Source organism: Clupea harengus, chromosome 8 (assembly GCF_900700415.2).
Source record: "Clupea harengus chromosome 8, Ch_v2.0.2, whole genome shotgun sequence".
In the NCBI taxonomy this organism is placed as follows: domain Eukaryota; kingdom Metazoa; phylum Chordata; class Actinopteri; order Clupeiformes; family Clupeidae; genus Clupea; species Clupea harengus.
The window spans coordinates 10,676,640-10,699,792 of NC_045159.1; the positions used below are offsets into that span (position 1 = coordinate 10,676,640).

The 23,153-nt window shown below is 44.0% G+C and overlaps 1 protein-coding gene across 1 annotated transcript; it reads right to left on the reverse strand.

Moving 5' to 3' along the window:
- Positions 1 to 4,783: 4,783 nt before the first annotated feature.
- arhgap35b (Rho GTPase activating protein 35b) lies at positions 4,784 to 22,462 on the reverse strand. The gene is made up of 7 exons (XM_012828456.3): positions 21,782 to 22,462; positions 15,475 to 19,561; positions 15,118 to 15,259; positions 13,650 to 13,727; positions 11,986 to 12,117; positions 10,438 to 10,543; positions 4,784 to 9,902 (listed from the first exon to the last, which is right to left on the reverse strand). Exons 2-7 carry the CDS (start codon positions 19,210 to 19,212, stop codon positions 9,536 to 9,538), a joined length of 4,563 nt encoding a protein of 1,520 aa, XP_012683910.1. The 5' UTR covers positions 19,213 to 19,561; positions 21,782 to 22,462; the 3' UTR covers positions 4,784 to 9,535.
- Positions 22,463 to 23,153: the final 691 nt, after the last annotated feature.

The window sequence follows — 23,153 nt, forward strand, 5'->3', positions numbered from 1 at the left end:
TCATGCCACAGTGTGATTGGTGCTGCTCATAAATAAATTAAGATAAATAAACTAACAAACAAATAGCTAAAAAAAATAGCTGCTTGATGTCTGGGTCACATCACCATTCATTTCGAGATGCCTTGATACTTACAGTCAATAAGGAGGGTGTATTTGTGTGTATGTGTTTGTGTGTGTGTGTGTGTTGGTGTGTTTGATAGGCATCTGGAACTACTCAGGAAAGGCGCTCCTCAGTCTAATCAACTGCTAAATACACTGTTTCCTCATTAACATAAGATCCCTTGATTACACCTTAGAATTAGTGTAATTATCCTTTGCTAAAATTCCACGAAGCCCATATTAATGAGGGCTTCTACCCCACGAATCCCTTCAATGGTGTTCTAAACTGGAGATGCAATGTGTTTGCTACGCCCCTCTCATATCAATCACCCAAACTTAATTTAAAGAGTTCCTCTCGTCAGCTGCGGCACTTGCTTTGGTGGTCGCTCTTACCCCACCACCTCCCCTGACACCACCTGCCTTCCCTTAGTATACAATGGGGGTGTATGTGCGGATCCTGCTTGACTCCTGCTAGCACAGATGACTCCTAGACAATCCCTGCAAGGCATTTTAGGACCCTGGCCAGAGACCGTGTCAGACACGCTTTTCTGCTTGCATGTGTTAAATTGGGAACTTGGATTACTTGGAAGTAGGTGCACAAGGAAACAGAACGCAGCCAATTATTTTTGTGGTTTGTGTGTGTGTGTGTGTGTGTGTGTGTCTGTGTGTGTGTGTGTGTGTGTGTGTGTGTGTGTGTGTGTGCGTGTGCGTGTGCGTGTGCGTGTGCGTGTGCGTGTGCATGTCTGTCTTTCATTTATTGATTTCTTTTTACATCAACCAATTGATGTCAATTCCTCACAATATGAGAACATCCTGACCTGGATTCTGACTCAAACACAGCAACATTCAAAAGTTGAATGTATTTACACAAGTCAGAAACACATCAGTACGTTGACTTTAGGTACAGTCATACACAGATTCTTTCAGAGAGAAAGAGAGAGAGAGAGAGAGAGAGAGAGAGAGGCCCAAACAGAGAGAGAAATGAACTGAGAACAAACACGTGTGGTAGATATGCAGATATTTTTATTCCATGGTTGCCATGGCATTCTTGACGGCTCTTGCCTGTATGCGACTTATCCAGAATGAGCTCTCTCTCTTGACCCAACTCAGGTAAATTGCCTGCAGTGATCAGGAAACGGGCCAAACACAACATGTTCTATTCTTAACCTTTGCTTGTGTCTTAGCAACTATTAAATGTAATAATGAGATAAGCTCAGTGCTTTGTGTCAGCAATCCTTGAAAAAGTTCTACCTGGCTCAATTTGAATCCCTGGAAATAGAATAATAAGATGATGTGTATGTATAGAAACATGGCTGTCGGAGACTGACTCAACATCTCATGCTAGTGGGCCACTAAACAGTTTTGTCTACATGATGCTCTATGAGGTAGATCGTTTATCATAAACACTGTCTACATACAGACATCAGCCCACAGTCTTAAAGCAATTTTACACGGGTTTAAATCTGAGAAAGATGTGGAGTAACCCATGTGTAAATGGCACATGCACAACAAAGGTAGAGAGCAGAATAACAGACTAACATGAATGACTGTAAAGAAGAAGTGGTATAGGCAGAACACTGGATGTAAAAACCATAACATGCACTTCAGCTCACAGTGAACTTTAAACAGTGTTGCCATAGAGCTCAATTACTTTCTCTGCTCTAATGGAAATTACCCAGAGAAGCTAAAGTGTTTTGTTTTTTGATGAAATGTTTGATATAATCGGAGGGAATATTTTCCTGCTCTCAGATTAGGGGCAAAGTTATGGCAGGAGCCAGGAGGGATTTTGTGGCAATCTGTCTGTTTGGTGAATCCCAGTTCTGGTGTTGTTGCGTGACCGAGATATTGGTGAATCCCATCTAGGGGAGTTCTGGTGGTGTTGCGTTACCGAGATATTGGTGAATACCACAGAGATGCAAACATTGTTTTTTTCAAACTGTTCATTTCCCGAAAAAAAAAAAGAATTTATTTAATTTGTATTATTTATTAATCTATTATTTTTTGCAATTCTCTCAGAAACCTTGATTGTTCATCCTGGGTTCAATATTTGTGCAGTGTACATTTTACACTTGTTGTACTTCTACCAGTAAAACAAATCTATTATAATGATCAAAAGCTACATACTTTTGGTGCACTGCTTTATGCATCATGTTCTAAATCTTGTCTCAAATTCATGTGGTTGAATATCTGTGTGTGAAGGCTCTTCCAAATATGTCCACCAAACTCCAAGCATCTCAACATTTTTAGGTTGATTGTTGGATTGAGCATATTGGGAGAAATACTTACACTACATTAACCTGCTTAGCACACTGATTCGACACAACCCAGCAGCTGTTTGATGTTGGAGCAGTGTGAATTAACCGAGTGTAAACAAGGTCTTTAATCTTTACTTGTGCACATATGTCATTACCTGAGGCTTTGCTGCATCAGAGACACAGATGTACAGATAGAGAGTGAGAAAATGTGTGTGGGTGATATATATATATATAGAGAGAGAGAGAGAGAGAGAGAGAGAGAGAGAGAGAGCAGTGCAGCACAAACTACAAGGTCATTATGTCTTAGAGGCCATCTTGATTTCTTTCCAGCAGATGGTACAATGAGAGAGATGGACCAGTAGTGTCATTCCTCTTCACAGAGAGGGCACAAGGTTTTCCTTACGAGCAACACATGCTAGGGGGCTACGGTACAACCTGTAAACTATTGTTACCTATTAATTCAAATCCAAAAGAAGCTTTATTGGCATGACCATAACGTTCTACAGTATTGCCAAGGCATTTGGGCTGGGTCTATACACTGTATACACAAGATACATCAGAAGGAGAAAGGGACAAGTAGAAACAATAAAATTAAATAAAAAAAATCATCGTCAAGGAAGTTGGATGTTAACTACCACAAAAACAAACATGTACATTTAGAAACATTTACACATGTAAATTATGTGAATTTAAGGGCTGTCCCTCCGTTTATGGCAGGAAGTCACATAGTCACATGTGCAGAGAGGCATTCCTCATTTTCTCCGATGAGGTATGAAAGCCTCTCCTAACTGCTCGCTGGGAGGACCTCACCAAACTTTTTGAAATAGTTTCTCCTAATGTCCTCATATTTTGTGCACTATGTCAGGAATAGCTGAATAGCTGCAAAGCTGCATAGTTATCAAATATGTTTTAAATTCCTAATGTGTTCAAATGTGTAGGTATGGACTTCAAACAGAGTTACTTAACCTTCATCTTTTTTTCTTCTTAAGTGCTTTTTTGGAGAAACTGGATAGACTAAGGCAAGATGAACACTGTGAATCTCTCAATCCTGAACACTGTCACAAGGCACAGCAGAAGAACTGTTTTTGTGCATCCGTTATTATCCTCACAGGCAAGCGATCTGCACAAGCTAGAAAGACAAAAGTGCCAGGGGGAACAAAGGGGCTTTTCTCCCAGAGAGGGTCTCTCTTTAGTCTTGAGAGGGTCTAATAACCCAGCAGCCACTAAGGAAATCAGCACACGGCAATAATCTCCGCATCAAGCCGCAGAGGCTACGAGGTCAGGGAGTATGTGCGGTTGTCATCACAGCCATCAGTGGCCCAAGTCATTAAGTTCTCATCAAGTTCAAAGACATCCCCCTGTTAAATAGGTAAGAGCACAGAGAAATACACGGAATGGCACCTTTGAAGTCAGACAGTTCATGGTTGGAGTGTCAAGGCCTGTAGAGCTTAATTAAAGAAAAACACAGGGCATGCAGAGATGCATAAGTAATGGGCAGAGCCAACTAACCATATTAGAATTGTGTTAAAATTTTCAGCATTGGACTTCTATGTTGAGAAATGGAAAACTCTGATGTGAGAAGACTCCAATGTGAAAGACCAGCAGGAGCTACTTCAGCTTTATAAACATAAATACAGCATACATACACACAGACATATTTCTATCAAACCTTACCTTAGAAAAATAAAGCATAGTTGAAAATAATGCCACTAGATGCCTGTTTATTCTTCTGCAAAATCAACTGTGGTGCCCCTCAAAGAATGAGTAAAGAAGTTGATACCAAACCCTGACTATAATAATTATCTGATTGGCGCTCCATGACTTCATGAGTGTATGAACATCTACACGTATGAAGCTCACAGGGAATGCCCTCTTTCCCCTGGGCAGCAGGCTAATAAGATCCTTTGTACATGGACCTTGATATTTCATCACTAATAAAGAGTCAGATTCGGTTACCCCTTGAACATACATGAGTAGTTATAGTGATAGTTTTTTGCCTCATTAGACACCCAAGTCAAACATCCAGCCTAACTGAATGAACCCCATCAATGTTCTCCTGTGCCCTGTATACTGGGCTGGAATACCCTGCAAAAATGGAAGAAAAGCTTTCACAGCATGACATTGCCAGCTATACTGCCAAAAGACACTAGTTAGTGTGTTGGCAAGCTTATATCAGTATCAAGTGTCTACTGGGCGATTGGTGGTGTTTGCAAGATTTTACATAAGAAATAGAGAAACGACCTAGAAAGGAATGTAACTGCTGAAGTGCAAGTTAAGCACTAGTCAAGGTGCCATTTAGGAAGGGAGGTGCTCTCTGAAGAGTTGGGTCTTCAAAAGCTTCTTGAAGGTAGAGAGGGACGCCCCTACGTAGAACACAGTAGCAGAGTAGGTTTGACAAACAACTAACAAAAAACAAATGCACAAAGGGGTTAGGTTTTACATGATTGATTTATTAACTATGATACAGTTTCTGTGAGGCCTTCATGTTTGTCATCCATTCAGACAGAGAACAGAATTTCACAGTTCATGTATCTTTTCATTTCGATCCATTTACATCTTTAAATAGTTTTTTTTTCTTAATTTCATTTCTTTAAATACTGAGAGTGGCAAACCTTTTTCCCTCATTTGGGTTTTTCGATTCATGCACTATACTGAATTGGCCTTAACATCATTCACAAAAATTGGTAAAAAACTGACCTTTTAAAAAAAAAAAAAAAAAAAAAAAAAAATCATGAAAAGAAACCATAAAAGAAACGCTTTCTATCACCATTGACTAAAAAGGCAAAGTGTTAGACCCTAACATACAAGTAAACAACCATTTGAACATGTTTGTAATTCATTAGACAGACAGTCCATCACAATTGTCGCAAAAGAAATAAGGAAACAGAAGCAAGGCGATGTAGCCACGACAGCCATGACTGCACCGCAACTTCATGGAAATCAAGGAGTAGCAGCTCACCTCCCTTGTGTGTGTTTACATGGGACAACACACTTCTTTTTCGAAGGCCAATAACCGTGGAAACCCAGCAGGTTTTCAGGGGCATGTATCTCACCATGTCTACCACTTGTGTCTGAGAGGAGGGCAGTTTAGCATTAGGGGATGGACAGAGGGAAAAGGGTGAGTGTTTTTTTTAATTTTTTTTTTTAATAATAGAATGACAAAAAATCTCTTGCTATGACAAGCATACCATGCAGACACATGGTATGAGGGGAAAGCGTTACTGCATTTCATTTGCGCGGCAGGTCAGGGGAAAGCCTGCCTTTCCGCCATTGAAAAGGTCAGATGGTCACTGGTGCCCAAACGTGAGGGTACAGCAAAGACTTTAGCACACAGTGAGAAGCACCTCGACAGTGTCTGTTAGGCACAAGCACTACACAAGCAGAGTTATAAGAACTAAGGGTCTGGAATGTTAGGTGTGGCAAAGCATGCCTGACGGACTCATTGGGGCCAAATGAAATGTGTTTTTTGACAGTGGAATGACATAAGGACGTGGTACTCGAACTGTGCTCTCCTGACAGTTGAGTTTAGCACACTTTAACAGCTACTACGGACTCACTATGGAGACTGAGTGGGCTCCTTTTTATCTCTTAATCCAGGTTTAAGGATACTTCTCAGAAAGGCCCCTACATGTCTTTTATACAGATCACAACGTAAGCATCATGGTGGTGGCAGCACATATGGGAGTTTCTCCACAGGACACATTTCAACTGTAATGATTGTTTGCCCCCTACTGGCCTGAGGACACATTTCCTAACTGCTCCACAATGGCAGAACAGAATGACTTGGATCTAAGCAGACATCAGCACAACCCACTACAGTTGTTTCCAAAACCTCTGAATCCACACTGGTCCCATCCATGCCTCCTCAACAGATAATTCCATCAAACAAGCGTCATAACATGCAGTCATAAATCTCGTACCTGGACCTGCTGTTTGTACATTGACCAAAAGGGGGCAGCAAATATTTATTCAATGTTACTTTGCAGTTGAAACCCCTCTCTCACCTCCCTCTCAGATAGGGGAAATAATTCCTGTTATGACTACTTCAAACTGGCTCAATAAACTGCAGTTGCACACAGCAGTGGGATGGTGTTGGGACAGTGTCTTAAGCCCACTGGTAGTGTAAAAGTACTTTCACCTCTCTGATGACCTCTTCCAAAATTCTTAATGCAACAATCTACTTCAGGATAATGGGACCACCGGAGGTTGTTGGGCCTGTGTGGCAAAGCGTTGACTTTCAGGATTCTCAGTACGGGCAGAGACGATGAAGACACCAAAGCTACACTAGTCAGCAAATCCCACTCACTCCATCCTCAACAGAGCAAAACAGTGAAAAGAGGAGCGAAGGCAAACATGGGACACTGCTTACAGTGGGTTCAGAATCAAAGTCACCACATCTGAGACACGTCAGGGGGCTGGATCTGGAGTGCACCCAATACCCCCTGCACCCCCTGCAATACCCCCTGCTTTGGTCCGGGGGAACAACACATGGGTGTGACCCATCACAGCCCAGAGAGAGCCATTCAAGAACTCCAGCACACGCTAACTGTGTCAAAGGTCAGAGGTTAAAAATACATTTCATAATATTACAGGCATTCAGAGGCATAGAATCTAGAGTGCTACTACATGAGACACAGGATAACCCACCCATACCACCCTCACTTTCACAATAAAGTCTAGAGTGGAGAAAAAATCAAATAAAAATCAAATAAAAACAAACACTCAAATCCCATCAAGTCCAGCAAGCCTGTTTAGAGTTCAAATATTAGGTTTCACATGACAGTACCCTGTGTTATCTACAGGCTTGGTGGAACACAAACAGCTCTTCAAGATGGTTCTGCACAGGTCAGAGTAGGTCAGGTGACACATTCGAGAATAATCTACAGAACTGCTGTTCTGCCTGTGGTTCAAATGGAGTCAGTTTTAAACTAGTCATCTACAGAGTAAATGTACGATTGGAGTAGTTCTTCAGCGTCCGAAAGTCAGAGTGACTGCGGGAGCTACATATGATTAAATATGCATTTACAATCCAGGTCTGCCTTTCCATCCACTGCAGGACAACATCCGGTAGCTTTCATCAAAATTGTAATATTACAAAATCTCTGAATTTGACAAAGAACTCGTATTAACAATAGAATGGGGCAAAATACCACCAACATGCGACTGGCCATTTATTTTTTCTGTGCATGAGTTGGAACATTAAAATGTCAGAATGTTACTGTTTTTTTTTCTTTTGCTCCCATTTCCACCACCATTTACTGTGACCAGCGTTCAGTCAAACGCAGCAAATATTATTATAAATATAAACAGTGTCCAGCAGGTCTCAGTACATGTAGCGTGTTTATCTGTTCGTTCATCACCAAGCCTTGTGATTTTTCTTCTAGTCACAATGGGTTTTTACAACCCACAGCTTTTGACAAGACATCCTTCAAATGGAGAGAAAACTGACCTAATGGCCACACATAAGAGCTACATCAAATCAGCAATTCAGTGTTGTGTTTCATAAACTGAGCTAAAAATTCAAAGTGCTTAACATTAGTAAGGGTGGACAGAGAGAGAGAGAGAGAGAGAGCGAGAGCGAGAGCGAGAGAGAGAGAGAGAGAGAGAGAGAGAGAGAGAGAGAGAGAGAGAGAGAGAGAGAGCAGGTTTTCAGTAGTCAGATTTCTGGTTGTCTGTTGACTGTTTGGACTTAAGAGAGTTAAGGTTTCGGGCACACAGGTAGGGCTTTACAGAAGAAGAAAAAAAACATTTAGAGGACTAGAGAAGCTAAAGTGAACACCAACCGCTCCCACTAAAAATTAAAGTGCATCCCTGGACCTGTGCCCCCCCCCCCCCTCCCTTAATGACAAACAGCACTCCCCCCTCCTTCCCCCAAAACCACAACAACCAAAGAATCCACTGACAACCCAGCATTCAGAGGAAGAGGGGGTTCCGAGTGAACAATGCTTAATTGACGTTGAGCAGAGGACAGGTCGGGAGAATCGGAGACCAACTTTAAAAAAAAAGAAGTCTTCATGAAATGACATTCCCCCCTCGCCCTTCACGCGGGCTCAGCTCGTCAAATCAATGGCGATACAATGCAGTCCTTTGAAGTCTGCAGGTTAAGGTGGGGGGTGGGGGGGGGGGGGGGGGGTACCCTTCACAGCCAGTTTTTAGTGGACATACCTTAGGGCCACAGCAGAAGGAGAGACTGGAAAGGGGAGCAAATACATAGTAATTGTTTTTCTTAAAGTCAGGTACTCAGTGGTTAGTCTGTGGTAGGTCCATGGTGGACAGTGATTGGATTAATTTCTTTGAGGGGACACTAATGAGCCATCCAATCAGAGAAGCAGAGAAACGAAAACAAAAGAGACCTCCTGACGAAAGGCATTCAGCAGGTCGTGTTTCTTTTTTCTTTTTTTTTTCTTTCTTGTTCTTCTTCGTCATCTCCACAACACTTCACTTTCTCACGGGGAGAGCTAGCATTAATGGGATGGACTAGAGGGAATGGGGGTCGGAACATTTCCTAAGTGCTTCACATATCCCTAAGTGAAGTTTCCAAGTGTGTGTGGAAGGGGGGGGGGGGAGTGGTTGTGGTGAGGAAAGACTTCATTTAAAGCGGATACTCATTGGTTTAGGAGACCACCGCTCCAAACGCACTCTACAAGCCTCTAGAACAGAACTCTGTACTGACACCTGTCCTGACAGAGATCCACCTGGGCCTAGGGACTGTCATGGACATCCCGACTGGCATCATCTCACAGATCATTTAGGAAGTGTGCAGCTGTGTGTCTCTCATTCCAATAGTTTACAGCACTTTTAAGCGTAGAGTTTAACAATGTGCAATGTGCGTATGACTACAATCATACACTAACTCCCAACAGTAGTTAAGACCATAAGGACACGGCTCTCTGTCTCATACACACATACACAACATGCGTCTGAGCAAACAACAGTAGCATGTGGTCGGCAGGAAGATGTTTAGTGTCTAAGGGTGTGTGTGTGTGTGTGTGTGTGTGTGTATGAATGTGACTGTATGCATTCGTGTTTGTGGGAGTAATCTGAGTGTGGCTGTAAGTGCAGCTTCCAGGCATCAAATGCTCAAGAGCTTGAGTGCTAAGAGATGTGTGTATGAATGTGTGTGAGTTTGTGTGTGGACATGTGTTTGTGTGTGTGTTTGTGTGTTTGTGTGTGTTTGTCTCTCACAGCGTCTGTGGCTCGGACGGGGTGGGATGGGGGCTCTGCGGGGGCGAGTGGGGAGGAGACTGCAGCAGGGGCATGTAGTGGTGCATCGGCGGGCCACAAGGGGGTGCTGCTGAGGGCGATGGAGGCAGACAGGAGGGCACCATGGGCCCGGGGGGCCCGAAGAGGCCAGTAGGCGACTCGGCCGGGGGCTGGTTGTAGAAGAAGAAAGCGCACTGGTAGATGAAGTTCTCGATGATTGTCTGGTACGTGCGCGTGGCGGTCAGCGCATCCATAGTGGTGAAGTCAGGCCGCATGAGCGTGGGCCAGAAGCAGATGGCCAGGTTCTCACTGGTCATCAGGTTCACACGGTTCCACTGACTCACCCTGTGAGGGACGGAGACAGAAGGGAGGGGGAGGGAGAGAGAGAGATGGAGAGACAGGGAGTGAGAGAGGGAAGGGAAAGAGAGACAGAGAACGAAGGAGCAAACAGAGATTTTAAAAGAGTATGACAGATGGTAATTGAACAAATTGTGAGGGGAGATGTTATATCTGCAATACCATGACTGACCTCAGCATCATTTCATTTATTTGTAATAAATTAATTGACACAGCTTAACCCTGGCTGCGATTACATTCATTTGCACTTCCTAAAAAATTCAATGATCCTTCACACAGTGATCCCAGGAACAAATCCCCAAAAGACAGACGCGCACAAACACGCACGACATGCACACACAGGCACGCACAGGCACACACACAGAGGCACACTATGATTCAACTCCATTTTAAAATCAGCTTTACTGCTGTGACGATCTCCTAGTCTGAACCATGTCTTATGCACTTATGGTTTCCTGTTCAGCCAGCTCCACTGCAGGATACATTAGCCTAAGTGTGTTTGTGTGGAGGAAGTGGACCTCACTTGTTCAAGTGGCTCATGACGTGTCTAAAGACGTCATAGTTCTCCCGGGGAAACCTTCTCAGCACATCCTTCATGGTGTGTAGTCTCTGCTCTCGATCATTGATTTCTGCAAATTCAAGTGAGAGGGAAGGGGAGTCAGAGAGAGTCAGTGGGGTTAGAACTACAGAGCACCAATTCTGTACGAAACGCGATTACACACTTATACACACTACATCATGTATACATTATATCTCTCAAGTTCTCAGAGATAGACACAGGTGAATATGAGTTTGAGCTAACTAGCAGTCCAGTTAAAGAATATACATGGGAAGTATCATCTCATCACCTCTGCATTGTCACACTGTCATGATGCTTCTTACCCTTCATCTGACATATTACAAGCCAAACATCAATCAACTAAGCAAATCACTTTGGTGTGTAATATGACATTCTCCTTACACAACCCTTTTGGGCAATCCCACATATGACTAGTACTTTGGCAAGTGAAAGGCCTTTGAAAGTCTTCAAGGCCATATGTACGGGTTGTGACAACAGTGAACTGGTTCACTGGTCTTTGAACCACTAGTACCAGATGATCCAGACTGGTCTTTGAACCACTAGTACCAGATGATCCAGACCGGACTTTGGCCCGTTGCCCGTGTCACACAGTCGCAGGAAAAGTGACCCTAATTCAGCCCTAAGGGCCAAACAGCAACCAGCGGAGCATAAGAGTTTGTGTGTGTGTGTGTGTGTGTGTGTGTGTGTGTGTGTGTGTGTGTGTGTGTGTGTGTACTTTTTCTGCAAAGCCACTCGACATGTGCTGGGATTCCTTGAGCATTCTGTGCAATGGGCAGATGGCCAAACTTAATATCACTGTCACAGAGTTAGACTGTGGGGAGATTATAAAAAAAAAAAAAAAAATACAGTCTAAATTTCTCAATTAGGTGATTCATGAAAGGAAACACCAAATACACAGAAGATGAGAGCGGAATGCAAGATGTTGCATCACGACATGGTGTTCTTTTTTTTTTTATCAATTCAACGTGTGTGCTATAGAGTACAAGAGCCACCAGAAGCGTGGCGGAGCCATCTGGCCAATTAGTTCCTCTCTCGCATGTGCTGATGTATATGTATCACGCAGGGAAAGTCTCTCCTACGTCAACTATTAGAAGAGAGGAGTAAAGCCATATGTTGCATGGATCAGATCCTGTGACCTTCCCGAGAGATTCTCCATCATCACAGATGCATATATGCTCTGGGAGGACTCTTTCATGCACATGCGTCTCTGTGAGGCTGAGGCTGACGAAAAGCTTCTATAATCCTGTATAGATAACTTTTACTTTGTACTGATAGTGATTTTGTAGTGAAACTACTGGAACACAGTGCCAGCAAGGCACAAGTCAGTGAGTCAACAACCAATATTCAATAACCAGGTGACACACGCATGCACGCACGCACGCGCACATACTGGTGAACCACAATTTTTCACTACAATGCATGTTGCCTTGGGTAACAAGGTCTGATGGGACAGTACGTTATGTGGTGGTGAATGCAGAAACAAGGCCTTACTGAAGGCCTCCACCATCTCCGTCTGTAGGCTGTAGGGAATCAAAGGATCAGGCAGCTCAGAGAAAAAGGCCTTCAGTGCTCCAGCCACCGTGTTCACAGTGAAGTCCTTCTCTACCAGATCCAGACAGTGATCTACAAGGAGAGGGATAAAGTGACAGTGCGTGTCAGAATAACATAGCCTATTAATGTGGTATCATTCATGAATTAGTAAAAAGCATTCCACACCTGTCTAACACTGGAGTTTATACAGGAACCGACCACCTTTCATTCAAGATCATTTAATATCTCTGCTTTAACATTGTCTGACTTAGGTAGTAAAATGCTAGACAGTTGTGGCTGTTCAAATCGGCGAGGAGACAAGCCCGGATTTTGTTTTTATCGCATTTAAAACCCGCCCACGTTGCTACCAGCTGATTGTAGACGTCTTATGGGTCAATTTTTCTCGGACACACAGTAAAGTAGCCATACTTTTGGGGCTGGCAATAAAAGCAGTCACCCTGTTCTGGTCGCCTCATTTATCAGAATAACTACCTAAAACGGGAATAGATCAAGTAATAAAGTCAAGAAACAAAGCATCAACACAATTTAAATTGGATTACCCGGTTTCTTCTCTGAGATTGCGACAAGTACCTAAGCAAGTAGGCTAGGCTAGTGTATTTTGTCATCCAACTGGTAATACTACAATGCCAGTAGAAAATATATGGGAAGATCATTTAAGTTGTCATTCGCCAGACCAGGTGTTCGTACTTGTTTAAACCAGGAAATTGTGTAAAATGATAAAGAACAGCGTTGGGTAGGCTAAAGGCTGCTAGCTAACAGCAGGTAGCTCGTAGCTAACAGCAGGTAGCTCGTAGCTAACAGCAGGTATCTCGCTAGCTGGTAGCTAGCTATTAAATGGCACTCATCTTTGCTCTGATTATAAAGATGTTTTTTTGTTTTCACCTTCCAGACGATAGCGTTGTGAAGCCATCCACTTCTGAAAATTAAATAACTATCTGTGCTTTTGTAGGCTTTCAGTTTTTGAGATGTGTAGGGGGACGGATTTTCTATTAAGATAGATGTAAATATCTCCACACTGGAGCTCTGGCAGGGACTTCGTCGAGGTTAAAGAAATAAAAATGTCCAGTAACTGGATCAAACATTTTATTTTTTTCTAAATATCTCTGTCTGGCTATAGTGGTATGGTCTGTGGTTGATTGCGATCGTAGTTGAGTAGGCGGCACTGCTCGAAGTTGTCCACTGTTTAACGCTGTTTCGCTGTTCTTTTTGCCCGTCAGCTACCTATTGTAGTCACGTGACTGAAAACTATGAATTGTATCAACGTGCTATAGAATGTTTCATCGCGGAGTGATTTATTATTAGCTGTGAAAAGTCAGAGTTGGGATGTCCTGGGATATTCCAACTCATGGAACGTCTCTCGTCCAATCAGAAACAGTTAAATAATTCAATAGAACCCAATTGTTTTATAAGAACTGTTAGAGGTCAAGCTAATCCAGGAGGAAAAAAACCCCCAAAAAAACATACATTACAATCTACTCTAGGTTTTACACAATTCTAAATCTATTTAAACCATTAGTCCAGGTCAGTTCTGAAGAGTCTGAGCTACTTACCCTGTTCCATTGGCAGGTGTGTGTGTGTGTGTGTGTGTGTGTGTGTGTGCTTACCCTGTTCAAACTGCCTTTGCATGCTCTCCATCTCTGATTTGTTGCCGCTCACCCTAAAGAGACCCTCTGTGGTCAGGCCTGGGGATCAAGGGGAAACCAGATGAGACCACATGTCACACCACATGTGCGCAAGCCCACTAGATTTGCACCAAGGACAAAAATCATGTACCAGAACAAATCAAACAACCTAGTGGACAGATGTGTACAACTCTGACGCACCAGGAATGAAGACACATGTAACTGAGAGAGGTACAGCATGACAATACATATGTACTAGGATCACTAATACACCAATACATATGTACCAGGCCACTAATAAACCAGTACATATGTACCAGACCACTAATGCACCAATGCATATGTACCAGACCACTAGTACACCCAATTCATATATACCAGACAAACCACTAGTACACCAATACATATGTACCAGATCACTAACACACCAGTACCAAGAGAGGCATAGGGACTAACATCATGACAGCATTACTTCTACCATCAGGCCCTGAACATCTACTACATGCACCAGGTAAGCACATACGTAACTAACATTAACTAACGTGAGAGCGGGATACCCAGGAAACAAATATGTGAGAAATAAACCACACTAAAACTAAGCACTTGAAGAAATGGGTAAAGACGTTTGAGGCCAATAAATTCTAACAAATATTTGCATCTTCAAACATCCGGCCCATTTTAGTGTCATTATTTTTAGCATATTTGATCTGATATTTGGACAAAGACTGTGCTGTAATCTCCAACTCATTTTGCCATGTGAAGAGAACAGCATCTAAAATTTAGACAGAGGTCCTGACTGGAGATGAAACAAAACACCTTGAAAGTCCCGCATCAACTGTAGGGCATGTGACAAACCAAGCAAAACACAAAGAAAAGGTGCTTCAGCTCGCTTGCTCCCGCTCTCACTCTCACTCTCGCAGAAACACACAACCTTCACACACTTGTTTTTCACTTTCATTCTGTTTTCATTTGCACTAGATTGAGCATCAAAAAAAAGAAAAGTTTATGTTTCTAAAACAATGTGCTATTGAAAAGTGTTCAAAAAGGGGAGTTCAAAAACACCCTGAGTCTTTGTTTCAGGAAAACCTGAAAACTTGGGTGTGATGGCTGGCTCAACATCAGAATCAACCTCTTGGGCCTTGCATGGTGGAAAGGAACGTGAACCAAGTGTGCCTCTATCAGATAACTCCTGAATGACCTCCTCCTGGGAGGAAGACTTTGTTTCCCTCACAACACCCTACAAATTCTGATGTGGCTTACTGTAATCTCATTCCTGTACTTTTCCCGCTCCAAGCAATAACAATTAACAACGATGCCAACATAAATGTCTGTGAAATGTAACTGTGATTCTGAATGTGATCAACATCTCTGAAGTCAAATAAGGATGTGTTCAAAACACAGTGACAGACATAAGATTGCTCTATTGAGTAAAATTACAGGACTGACTTACCTGTTGCCTCAATGTACCGGATACATTTGTCAATGAAGAGCGGAATAGGTCTGTCAGGGGACACAACACTCACTAAAGGCATCCCGAAATAGGTATTCTCGATTGGCTTTGTAATTGACTGCCGAGGCTTTGGTCTTGGTTTCTGCACAGAGAGAAAAATATGAAAAAAGGCAAGTGTGAATGAGATATCGGAGTTGCTTTTCACAATATGTTCACTGGAAATGGCCTATGAAATTGTATAATATAAATGTGTTGTATAATCAAATAAAAGCATTTAATCCTCATTTTCCAGTTAGTGTGTGCTGTTGTGATGGTCACATGAGTAATGAGTAGCAAAAAAAAGTAAGTGACACAAACCTTGCCAGGCCTTCGTAGGCTTCGTAGGATGTTCCTCTTCTTGGGATCTTCCCCTTCTTCATTTAGTGAATTATCCCCTTTCAGAGGCCCCACCTCATCCTCTTTGGTCTTGGGCAGGACCCCCAGCTCATCGTCACTGCCGATAGAGAAGCTGGTCCGGAAGCTGCTGAACTTCCCGAGGCGCTTGGATCGATCGCGATAGAGTCGAGGCTTCACCCCGGCCGCTGAGAGCTTCCGGCGTCGCTCCAAGGAGCTGCTCTCCGCCTCACTGTCCGAGCCATTACCTCCGCCATTGGAGTGCATCTTGTTGGCATTCCGTATGGTGATGATCTTGCCCTGTGTGCTGTCATGCGGCACAGAGTAAATGTTCTCCTCGTGGGTCACGCGAGGCTTTGAAAGAGCGTCCATAGGCTCGGCATAATCAGAAGGGTCGTAAATCCCCTCTCCGCCAGGGGGCCAGTTAACCGAGGACGTGAGAGAGCGCCGATGGGTCATCTGGTCCATGTACGGGTTGAAACTCTTCCGCAGATCAAACGTGACACTGGGTTTCGGGCGCACCTGGGCGACCACCTTGTGGTTGAGCTTGCTCTCGAATGTGCTGAGGTCGGAGATGACGGAGAATGCATCGCCCGAGTCAAGATCCGGCATCTTAAAACCCCCGTGAGAGGTTAGTGTGCCATCATGGTAGGGTGGAGAGGCCTCCATATCCTCCTCCGAGTCCAGTATCATGGTGACAGGACTGGGGGAGCCACAGCGGGGGGAGTACACATTCTCATTGGTGATGCCCGCCTCCGGAGCATTGTCGTACATGTGCGTGGCCTCAACAACGGACCGCTTCTCCATGACCTCCATGAAGAACGGCTGAAGGAGGTCTAGCCTGTGGAGCCCACCTATGACCCCACCTCCACCACCACACACTATCCTGCTGAAACGGCCTTCAATTTCATGGGCCAGCTCTTCGCCCTGATTCAGAAGCTCACGGGCAGATTCTGAATCGGTCAGCTCCGCCTGGCTCTCTCCCACCGCCAGAAGCTGAACAGGGATAATGTCCTGCACTTCACACAGGAAGGCACACAGCGTCTCCAGGGAGGCCTTACGGCGAGCAGAGTACACGGCGACGAGGCCGTGCACCAGCTTGGTCTTGCGCATTGAGAAGGTGGCGTGGTAGGAGAGCAGGGAGAGCTCGATCGTCTGCCGGTGACCCCCCACCGTCTGCTCCAGAAGCACGGACGTGTCGCTGGCTTGGTTGGAGGTTGGCCTACAGTGCTGCGGCAGCAAGAAAGGCGAGAGGAGCTGATCAACGTCGTACGGGTCACCACACATTAGGCACATGATAATGCGGAAATCTGCCTCTGGGCTAGGCTCAGGCTGTAGGTCTCTAATGGTAGGAGGCAGAGGTGGGGGAGGAGGGGAACTGCTACGAAAACCTGCACTCCTCCTGGCATCAAGGAGGACCTTCAAGACCTGGTTGATTTGTCGCTCGTTGACATTACGCCCATAGCCTGTACCAGGGGATGCCGGATCCAAGAAGCTGCATTGTAGTTTTCCCGCCACCCCGTGTCCCTGTGCTATTAGTGTTTGGGCAGTCTCAGCACCAATATCCCCAAATGTGCCAACACCTCTTTTGGTTACCAGGAGTAAGGACAAAGGAAGCTGAGATAAGTGGTTGTCCCTGCGGCCAAGAGTAGATTCTCGCAATTTGTCAAGACTTTCTACAACGTATGTCAGGGACTCTTTTGAATTATACAAACACAAGCAGCCATGAGGGGTGAATGTTGTTGTGTGGAAAGAGTTAACAGGAAGTCTAACATTTCCTTCGATGGGTCGCAACACTAATTCATACAGCTTTCCATCTAGCACGTACCGATCATCGTTGGTACACAATGCTCGAATCTCATTAGCCATTTCTCTAGCCAGACCATCTTTGCCTAAGATCACTAAATTTAATCTGTCTGCCTTGCTATCACTAAGGTGCGTTTTTGAAAAGGATGGATAACGAGCTGGGAAACATGAGGCCAGTGTTTGTTCAATCTTGCTGTCAACACAGTTGGGGCAGCTAGGGCAAGTCTCCTTTGTTGGGTGATAGACAAAATGGATGTGTTTCAGCACCAAAGCATCCCTTTCTGCCTGCAGCTTCTGCAAGGCCTTGAAACGCTGCTCCTCTCCAAGGACCTCTTGAATGGCACCCATCTTCTCTTTGCTTGGTTTCGCATCCACTTCTAATTCATAGAAAAGCTCTGAATACTCAAGCAGCAGTTCCTGGAAATCCTCTTTCGCCTTGTCTATGATCGCCTTTTGATGTCTGTTGTAGATGTCCAGATACTCCGGCTCTTCCAGCCATTGGTAGAAGTCTTCATTCATGATGAAGCTCCGAGCCTCCTCCCAGGGCTTGCCAGGCGTTACAAATGGAGAGGACATCAGCTTGGCTTTAAACTCCTTCCGTATTTCTGCCCGCCTGCACTCATTGCGCAGGTGCTCAAGGTGGGCGTCGAATATGATCTCAGCAGCCGTTGTGTCCAACACGTCGAAGGGTATGCGCTCGTCCTCCATGTTGTCCAGGTGTGGTGTTTCTTCCCAGGGTGCATCTTCCAGCACCACGAACCAGTGGTCGAAGTCCTTTTTAGATTCCAGAACCTTCTGCACGCCTGACCAGCTTAAATGCTCTATTTCATCTAGCTCGGAAACTAAGGAGCTGAGGGCGAGAGGCAGAGTGCTAATGTATCCCTTGCGGCGTCTCTCTGTGTGCTCTTGCTTGAGTCGGTGTACGTGCTGCTGGAATAGCTTTTTAGCTTTGGCTGTGCCTTCCAAAAACACGTATTCCTTGTACTCGGGGGATGTTTGCATGCGTCGGCTGATGTTGGGCCAGGTCTCATTGTGATTCTTCACAATGTGATTGACTAACCATTCATATCGGTCCTTAGCAGAGGCGATGAGCTGGCTCTGATGCTTAAGCGCCTCGAAATAAGGGATGATCTTGGGCTTGCCCTTGCTTTTATCAATGAGCTGGATCAGTGTGAGGAAAGCTAGATCAACATTGACATTAGAACGAGCTGATGTCTCCACGACGGGCAAGTTCTTTTTAGTAATAGCAAAGGTGTGCGAGTCTTTGATATAGCGCTCAACGCCTTCGTCACATTTAGTTAGAACCAGCACAATGGGTTTTTTTGTTTTTCCCAGGTGGTTGTACAGGTTTGTTACAAACTTCATCTGGTCATCAAAGCTGCGATTCATCCCACGGCTCACATCCACACAGAGCAGGAAGCCGTCGACCTGCAATTTCCCCTCAGGCATCTGTTTCTGTTCAAAGTCCTGCTCGAGCCCCAGCTGATCGGTACAGAAATACATGAGTTTCTCGGCAGAGGCCAGCTTGGTGGAGGCAGCTCTCTTAATGTATGGCTGCAAGGCGGTGCTCCGGTGTGGCTGAAATGTCTGGTCATCAATGAACTCTGTCTGCTCAACCACGTGCATCCGGCAATCTGAGCCCTCCTCCACCACACGCCCCACCTCGCCCCAGAATAGGAAGTGGTCATTGTTGACGACCCTGCCACCGAAATCGCTGGTGCTCAGGACTGATGTGTGATCCAGATGGAAGTCGTCTGCGCTCGGCCGGACGAAACGGTTGCACAGGCAGGACTTCCCCACTCCACACTGGCCTTTCTCCTTCTCAGTCCCTGACAGGCCCACCACCACAAGGGTGTAAATGGGCACGCGGGCGTCTTGCTTTTTTGCCATCATCATCGTTTGCAGGAACACATCCTGCCTTGCCCCGAAGCTTGACAATGGAGGACACTATGACAGGTGCCCATACAGTGTTCATGCAAGTAGTGCTTTGATGGAATTACATTGGCCCCAGGCTTCTCCTTCGCCCTGAGCCGAGTCTTGACTTAATTTGAGGACACTGGAGCTGCGTGCTTTTTGCCCATATTCAAAGGGAAACTGAGATGATGAAGGGATTCACGGCACGGCAGAGAGGGCAGTGGCTGAGAAATTAGATGTCAGTATGAGAGCTTTCCTCAGTATAATCCATCTCCTTCTACAAGCAGCGCTGTGGTGCAGTCAGGTAAACCTGGTTAGGTCAGATCACACCCTAAGGAAGAAAAAGGGAAAAAGAATAACACAGTTAGGAAATTGTAATCATTAAAGTTAATGGAAAGGTCTAATCTAAGAGAGCCACCAAACTGTGGAGCTAAATTAAATGAAAAACAATGCAGACACCTCAGAATTATAGAATGAATTACAAAGTCAAGTCATTGTACGCCTCAATTCCATTAACGGCTTCCATTCTTCATTAAAAAGGGAAGTCATTCCGTGAATTTGTAATTGATGACTCAGTAATTAGTCATTACAACTAAGGTACACAACCAATAAATGAGATTTACTGAGTGAATGAAAACTGACTTCCATCAGAGCTAAAGGGGAAAAGAAAAAGACAGCCAGTGCAAGTCTCAGTCCAAGAGTAAGAAAATCAGTATTATTGCTAATACACATCAATGAACCTATGACAATAAATGTGAACAAACTAAAGTGCTTCCAGTATATTCAAAAGGTAACACAAAAAAGCTATGCATCTAAGAGCATGGGACGTGAGCAGCCATGTAACCCAGTAATCTTATGCCTTTCACTGAAATTCTAAACCTTGTTTTTATCGAATTTATCTGCCTGCATATCAAGTCAATCCACTGTCATGTCTTCTGGCGGACTCGGCTAATATGAAATCAATGGAACAGCCTCCCCTCTGACAAGCAGGCTGTTAGTGTTTTGCTGACCAATAACCATATGTGGTGAGGAGAGGCCTTTCCCTGCATGTCCTTCAATATCACTGCAGTGCACACAAGATGCTTGCAAGTAACAATGACAGTGAATAATGTAACAAACGTATTATCACAGTCTCTTGCTGATCATAATCAAATGACCTGAATAGCCACAGGGAGCATTTTTTTTCCCTAATTAAGACTGCATGAAAATTGATTGTGTTTGCTGTATGTATGGTTTGTTTGTGGTATTTTATCAGCCAATGATATCCTCCCATGAAAGGATCAACTACTGCTTTGGACTGAGGCAACAAAATGGGTTGGGTCTGTATTCATCCTCCCATCAAGACAATTACAGGCTGCTTCTGTAAGTTTTGTTTGGCCACATTTACGAGCATATTTCCACAGCATCTAATGGCGAAGACTTTGAATGACCACTATCTAATCATTAATGGAATGTTACAATATAACAACATCGACCAAAGACATAATACATCTGCCCATATTAGTCTAAAAGTCCTCTTTAGGGAAAAACATCAGTTCATATATTATGTCTGTCCTCCTCCTATTCATTCCTTGTTCATGGGTGACAGGGAATATCAGTACCTTAAGTCTGAGGAAAATAATGGTTGCCACATTTGTTGAAGGCTATGCCTGAAGGATAGGCTAAGACTCGAGGCCCTAACACAAATTTAGTGGTAGTGTCAATCTCACCAACGACGAAGGGCCTAGCTAGCGGTTTGAAGCCTATGCTATAATAGCCAGTAGGCTAATAACAGGTAGGCTAGGTATGACACTACATTAGTATGAAACTACCACTGAGACATTAATCTGAGACTGACATTTTACATTTAGGTTACAGGCCTACGACAGTAAGTCTAACTATCAAATTAAGCAATGAGGCCGAATGAAGCATGGTGTTGACGTAATTGAGGCAGAGAGGTTATATAAATTAAGTATTTTCTGAAGGCTGTGACATTACCGAAATATTCTGTATTAATAAACGCAAGCACATTCTGTCGCCTGGTCTAGTGGAGGAACAATTTAGCGTAGCTTGGCACATCACAGGCTACAGAACGGCCTTGTTACGCAAAGTAGCTGTATAAAGAATGTATTATAACATTTCAAGGTAGAACGGATAAACACCATTTTCCGCACTAGAGCGAGTAGGCCTTATATGCCGACACAAACCAATAAAACATACACCGCTCCGTTGTCCACACTCTTGCCCGGACGAATGCTACTGTTGTGTCAGAACGACCAAAACATACAAAGGAGTCATTAGATGAACGCTGCAAAAGCGTTATCCACACAAGGCCTTAGTACAGAATAGGGCTTGGCAGATCCCTGCTCCAGACTGCACAATTCTCCCCGAGGTTTAGCCTATGCCAATGTGACCGCCTATATCCTCCGATTATGTTTCAATCATAAAGAGACACCCATGTAGTCCTTGCGGCAAAGGGGGCTTGTTTCATTTATGCGACAGCTAATTGTGTGGTTCGTGTGCGACTACCATTCACATGGTTACGAAGCAGCATAGAAAAATTAATACATACCATTGCATTCACCCTTTCCTCCAATCTCACCCCTATTTAGGACTGTAGTGACGGCATGTTCTGCCGGTTCCAATGTTTTCTGTTAAAATTGGATGTTGGTGGTTTAAAAATCCAAACAAGACCAAATACGTGCGTTCCTTTATGTCTGCTTGTGAAGCATAAATTAAAATATCCATGTAGCCGATGGTTGTTTCCCAGTTACAGCCTACGTTCGTTCCATGCGATTGCTTAAAAAAGAAAAACCATCAAACTCCTCCCGGAACCAATGCATTCATTTTCTCCCGTGTACAGAGAAAATCTGGGCGTAGAGACATGCGCCTGATTCACTGCCTTCCTCCGGCCTTACCACGTTGCTTTTGACCAATTATTATGTCCTTTGTTGTGTCCATATTACGCTGATAAAAATCACTTAAGCGGTCTGCACAAAGCCCGGCTTGACAGCCGTCAGTTGGCGAGTTTGGGTTCGTTGTCTGATGACACGAGCATTGACATCTGCTGCATAAAACGTGCAATTAAAGTGAAAGGCTGCATATGTGTGAAAGTGGTTTTCAGCTTCCAATAATGGCGGCCCTCCACCCGAACCCAATTCTCTTACCCTCCTTTTGCGAGGAAAAAGAGGGCTACGGATCAGCAGAGCAGGCGGCTGAAGCGGAGACTCGCCCAGTGGCGCATGGACAAAACTACAACACAAACGTACAAAGGCAGACAAACATTGCAATACACAGCCCTACGCAAAATGAAATAAATATTCCCCTGAAATATCACAAGACAAAAAAGTAAACAACCAGACAAAATGACAAACGGATCAAAGGATTTATATAGGCCTATTACCTAACTTAGATTATTTAATTACTCAATTTGAGGGGGTTTATAGACCCTTCATTTCCTCAATGTAACGTTACAAACCGTTATAGCATAATGGCTCTTCTGACATTATTATTATTATTATTATTATTTATATTCATTTTTAAACTATGATTTATGCATCGATCACCAGTCGAAAGTGTTTCCACAGCTTGGAATGACCTTTCTATGGCAGTTTGTATGTCCCAGTAAAATGAATAAGAAAGTACTGAAGTAGTTTTACTTTGATACCATTTATTTATATTGTAACTCTTTTCCTATTCTATACTCCAGTCAAGGCAACAATGTATCACTCAGATTTATTGATGGTTATTGCCGTGCAGTACGTTTTTGATCCTGACAAAATACATGTGCTTAGGGGACATGCTGTTGCAGTACAAGCTAGAATAGGGAGAGGACTTGACCTCCTTGAAATAATTCAAATGGATTACATTTTAGGACAATTTTGAATAACAAAAACGATCTTTTAAAAATCTGGATCATTTTCATCATAATTCATGTATGAAAG

What these genes read in the sequence shown, in the direction of transcription:
- arhgap35b (XM_012828456.3), bottom strand. Translation starts at nt 19,212, where the DNA reads ATGATGATGGCAAAAAAGCAAGACGCCCGCGTGCCCATTTACACCCTT. An exon ending in CCGGTACATTGAGGCAACAG is followed by an intron (nt 13,728 to 15,117) that starts GTAAGTCAGTCC and finishes CTTGATCCCCAG; the next exon opens with GCCTGACCACAGAGGGTCTC. An exon ending in GGAGATGGTGGAGGCCTTCA is followed by an intron (nt 10,544 to 11,985) that starts GTAAGGCCTTGT and finishes TTGAATTTGCAG; the next exon opens with AAATCAATGATCGAGAGCAG.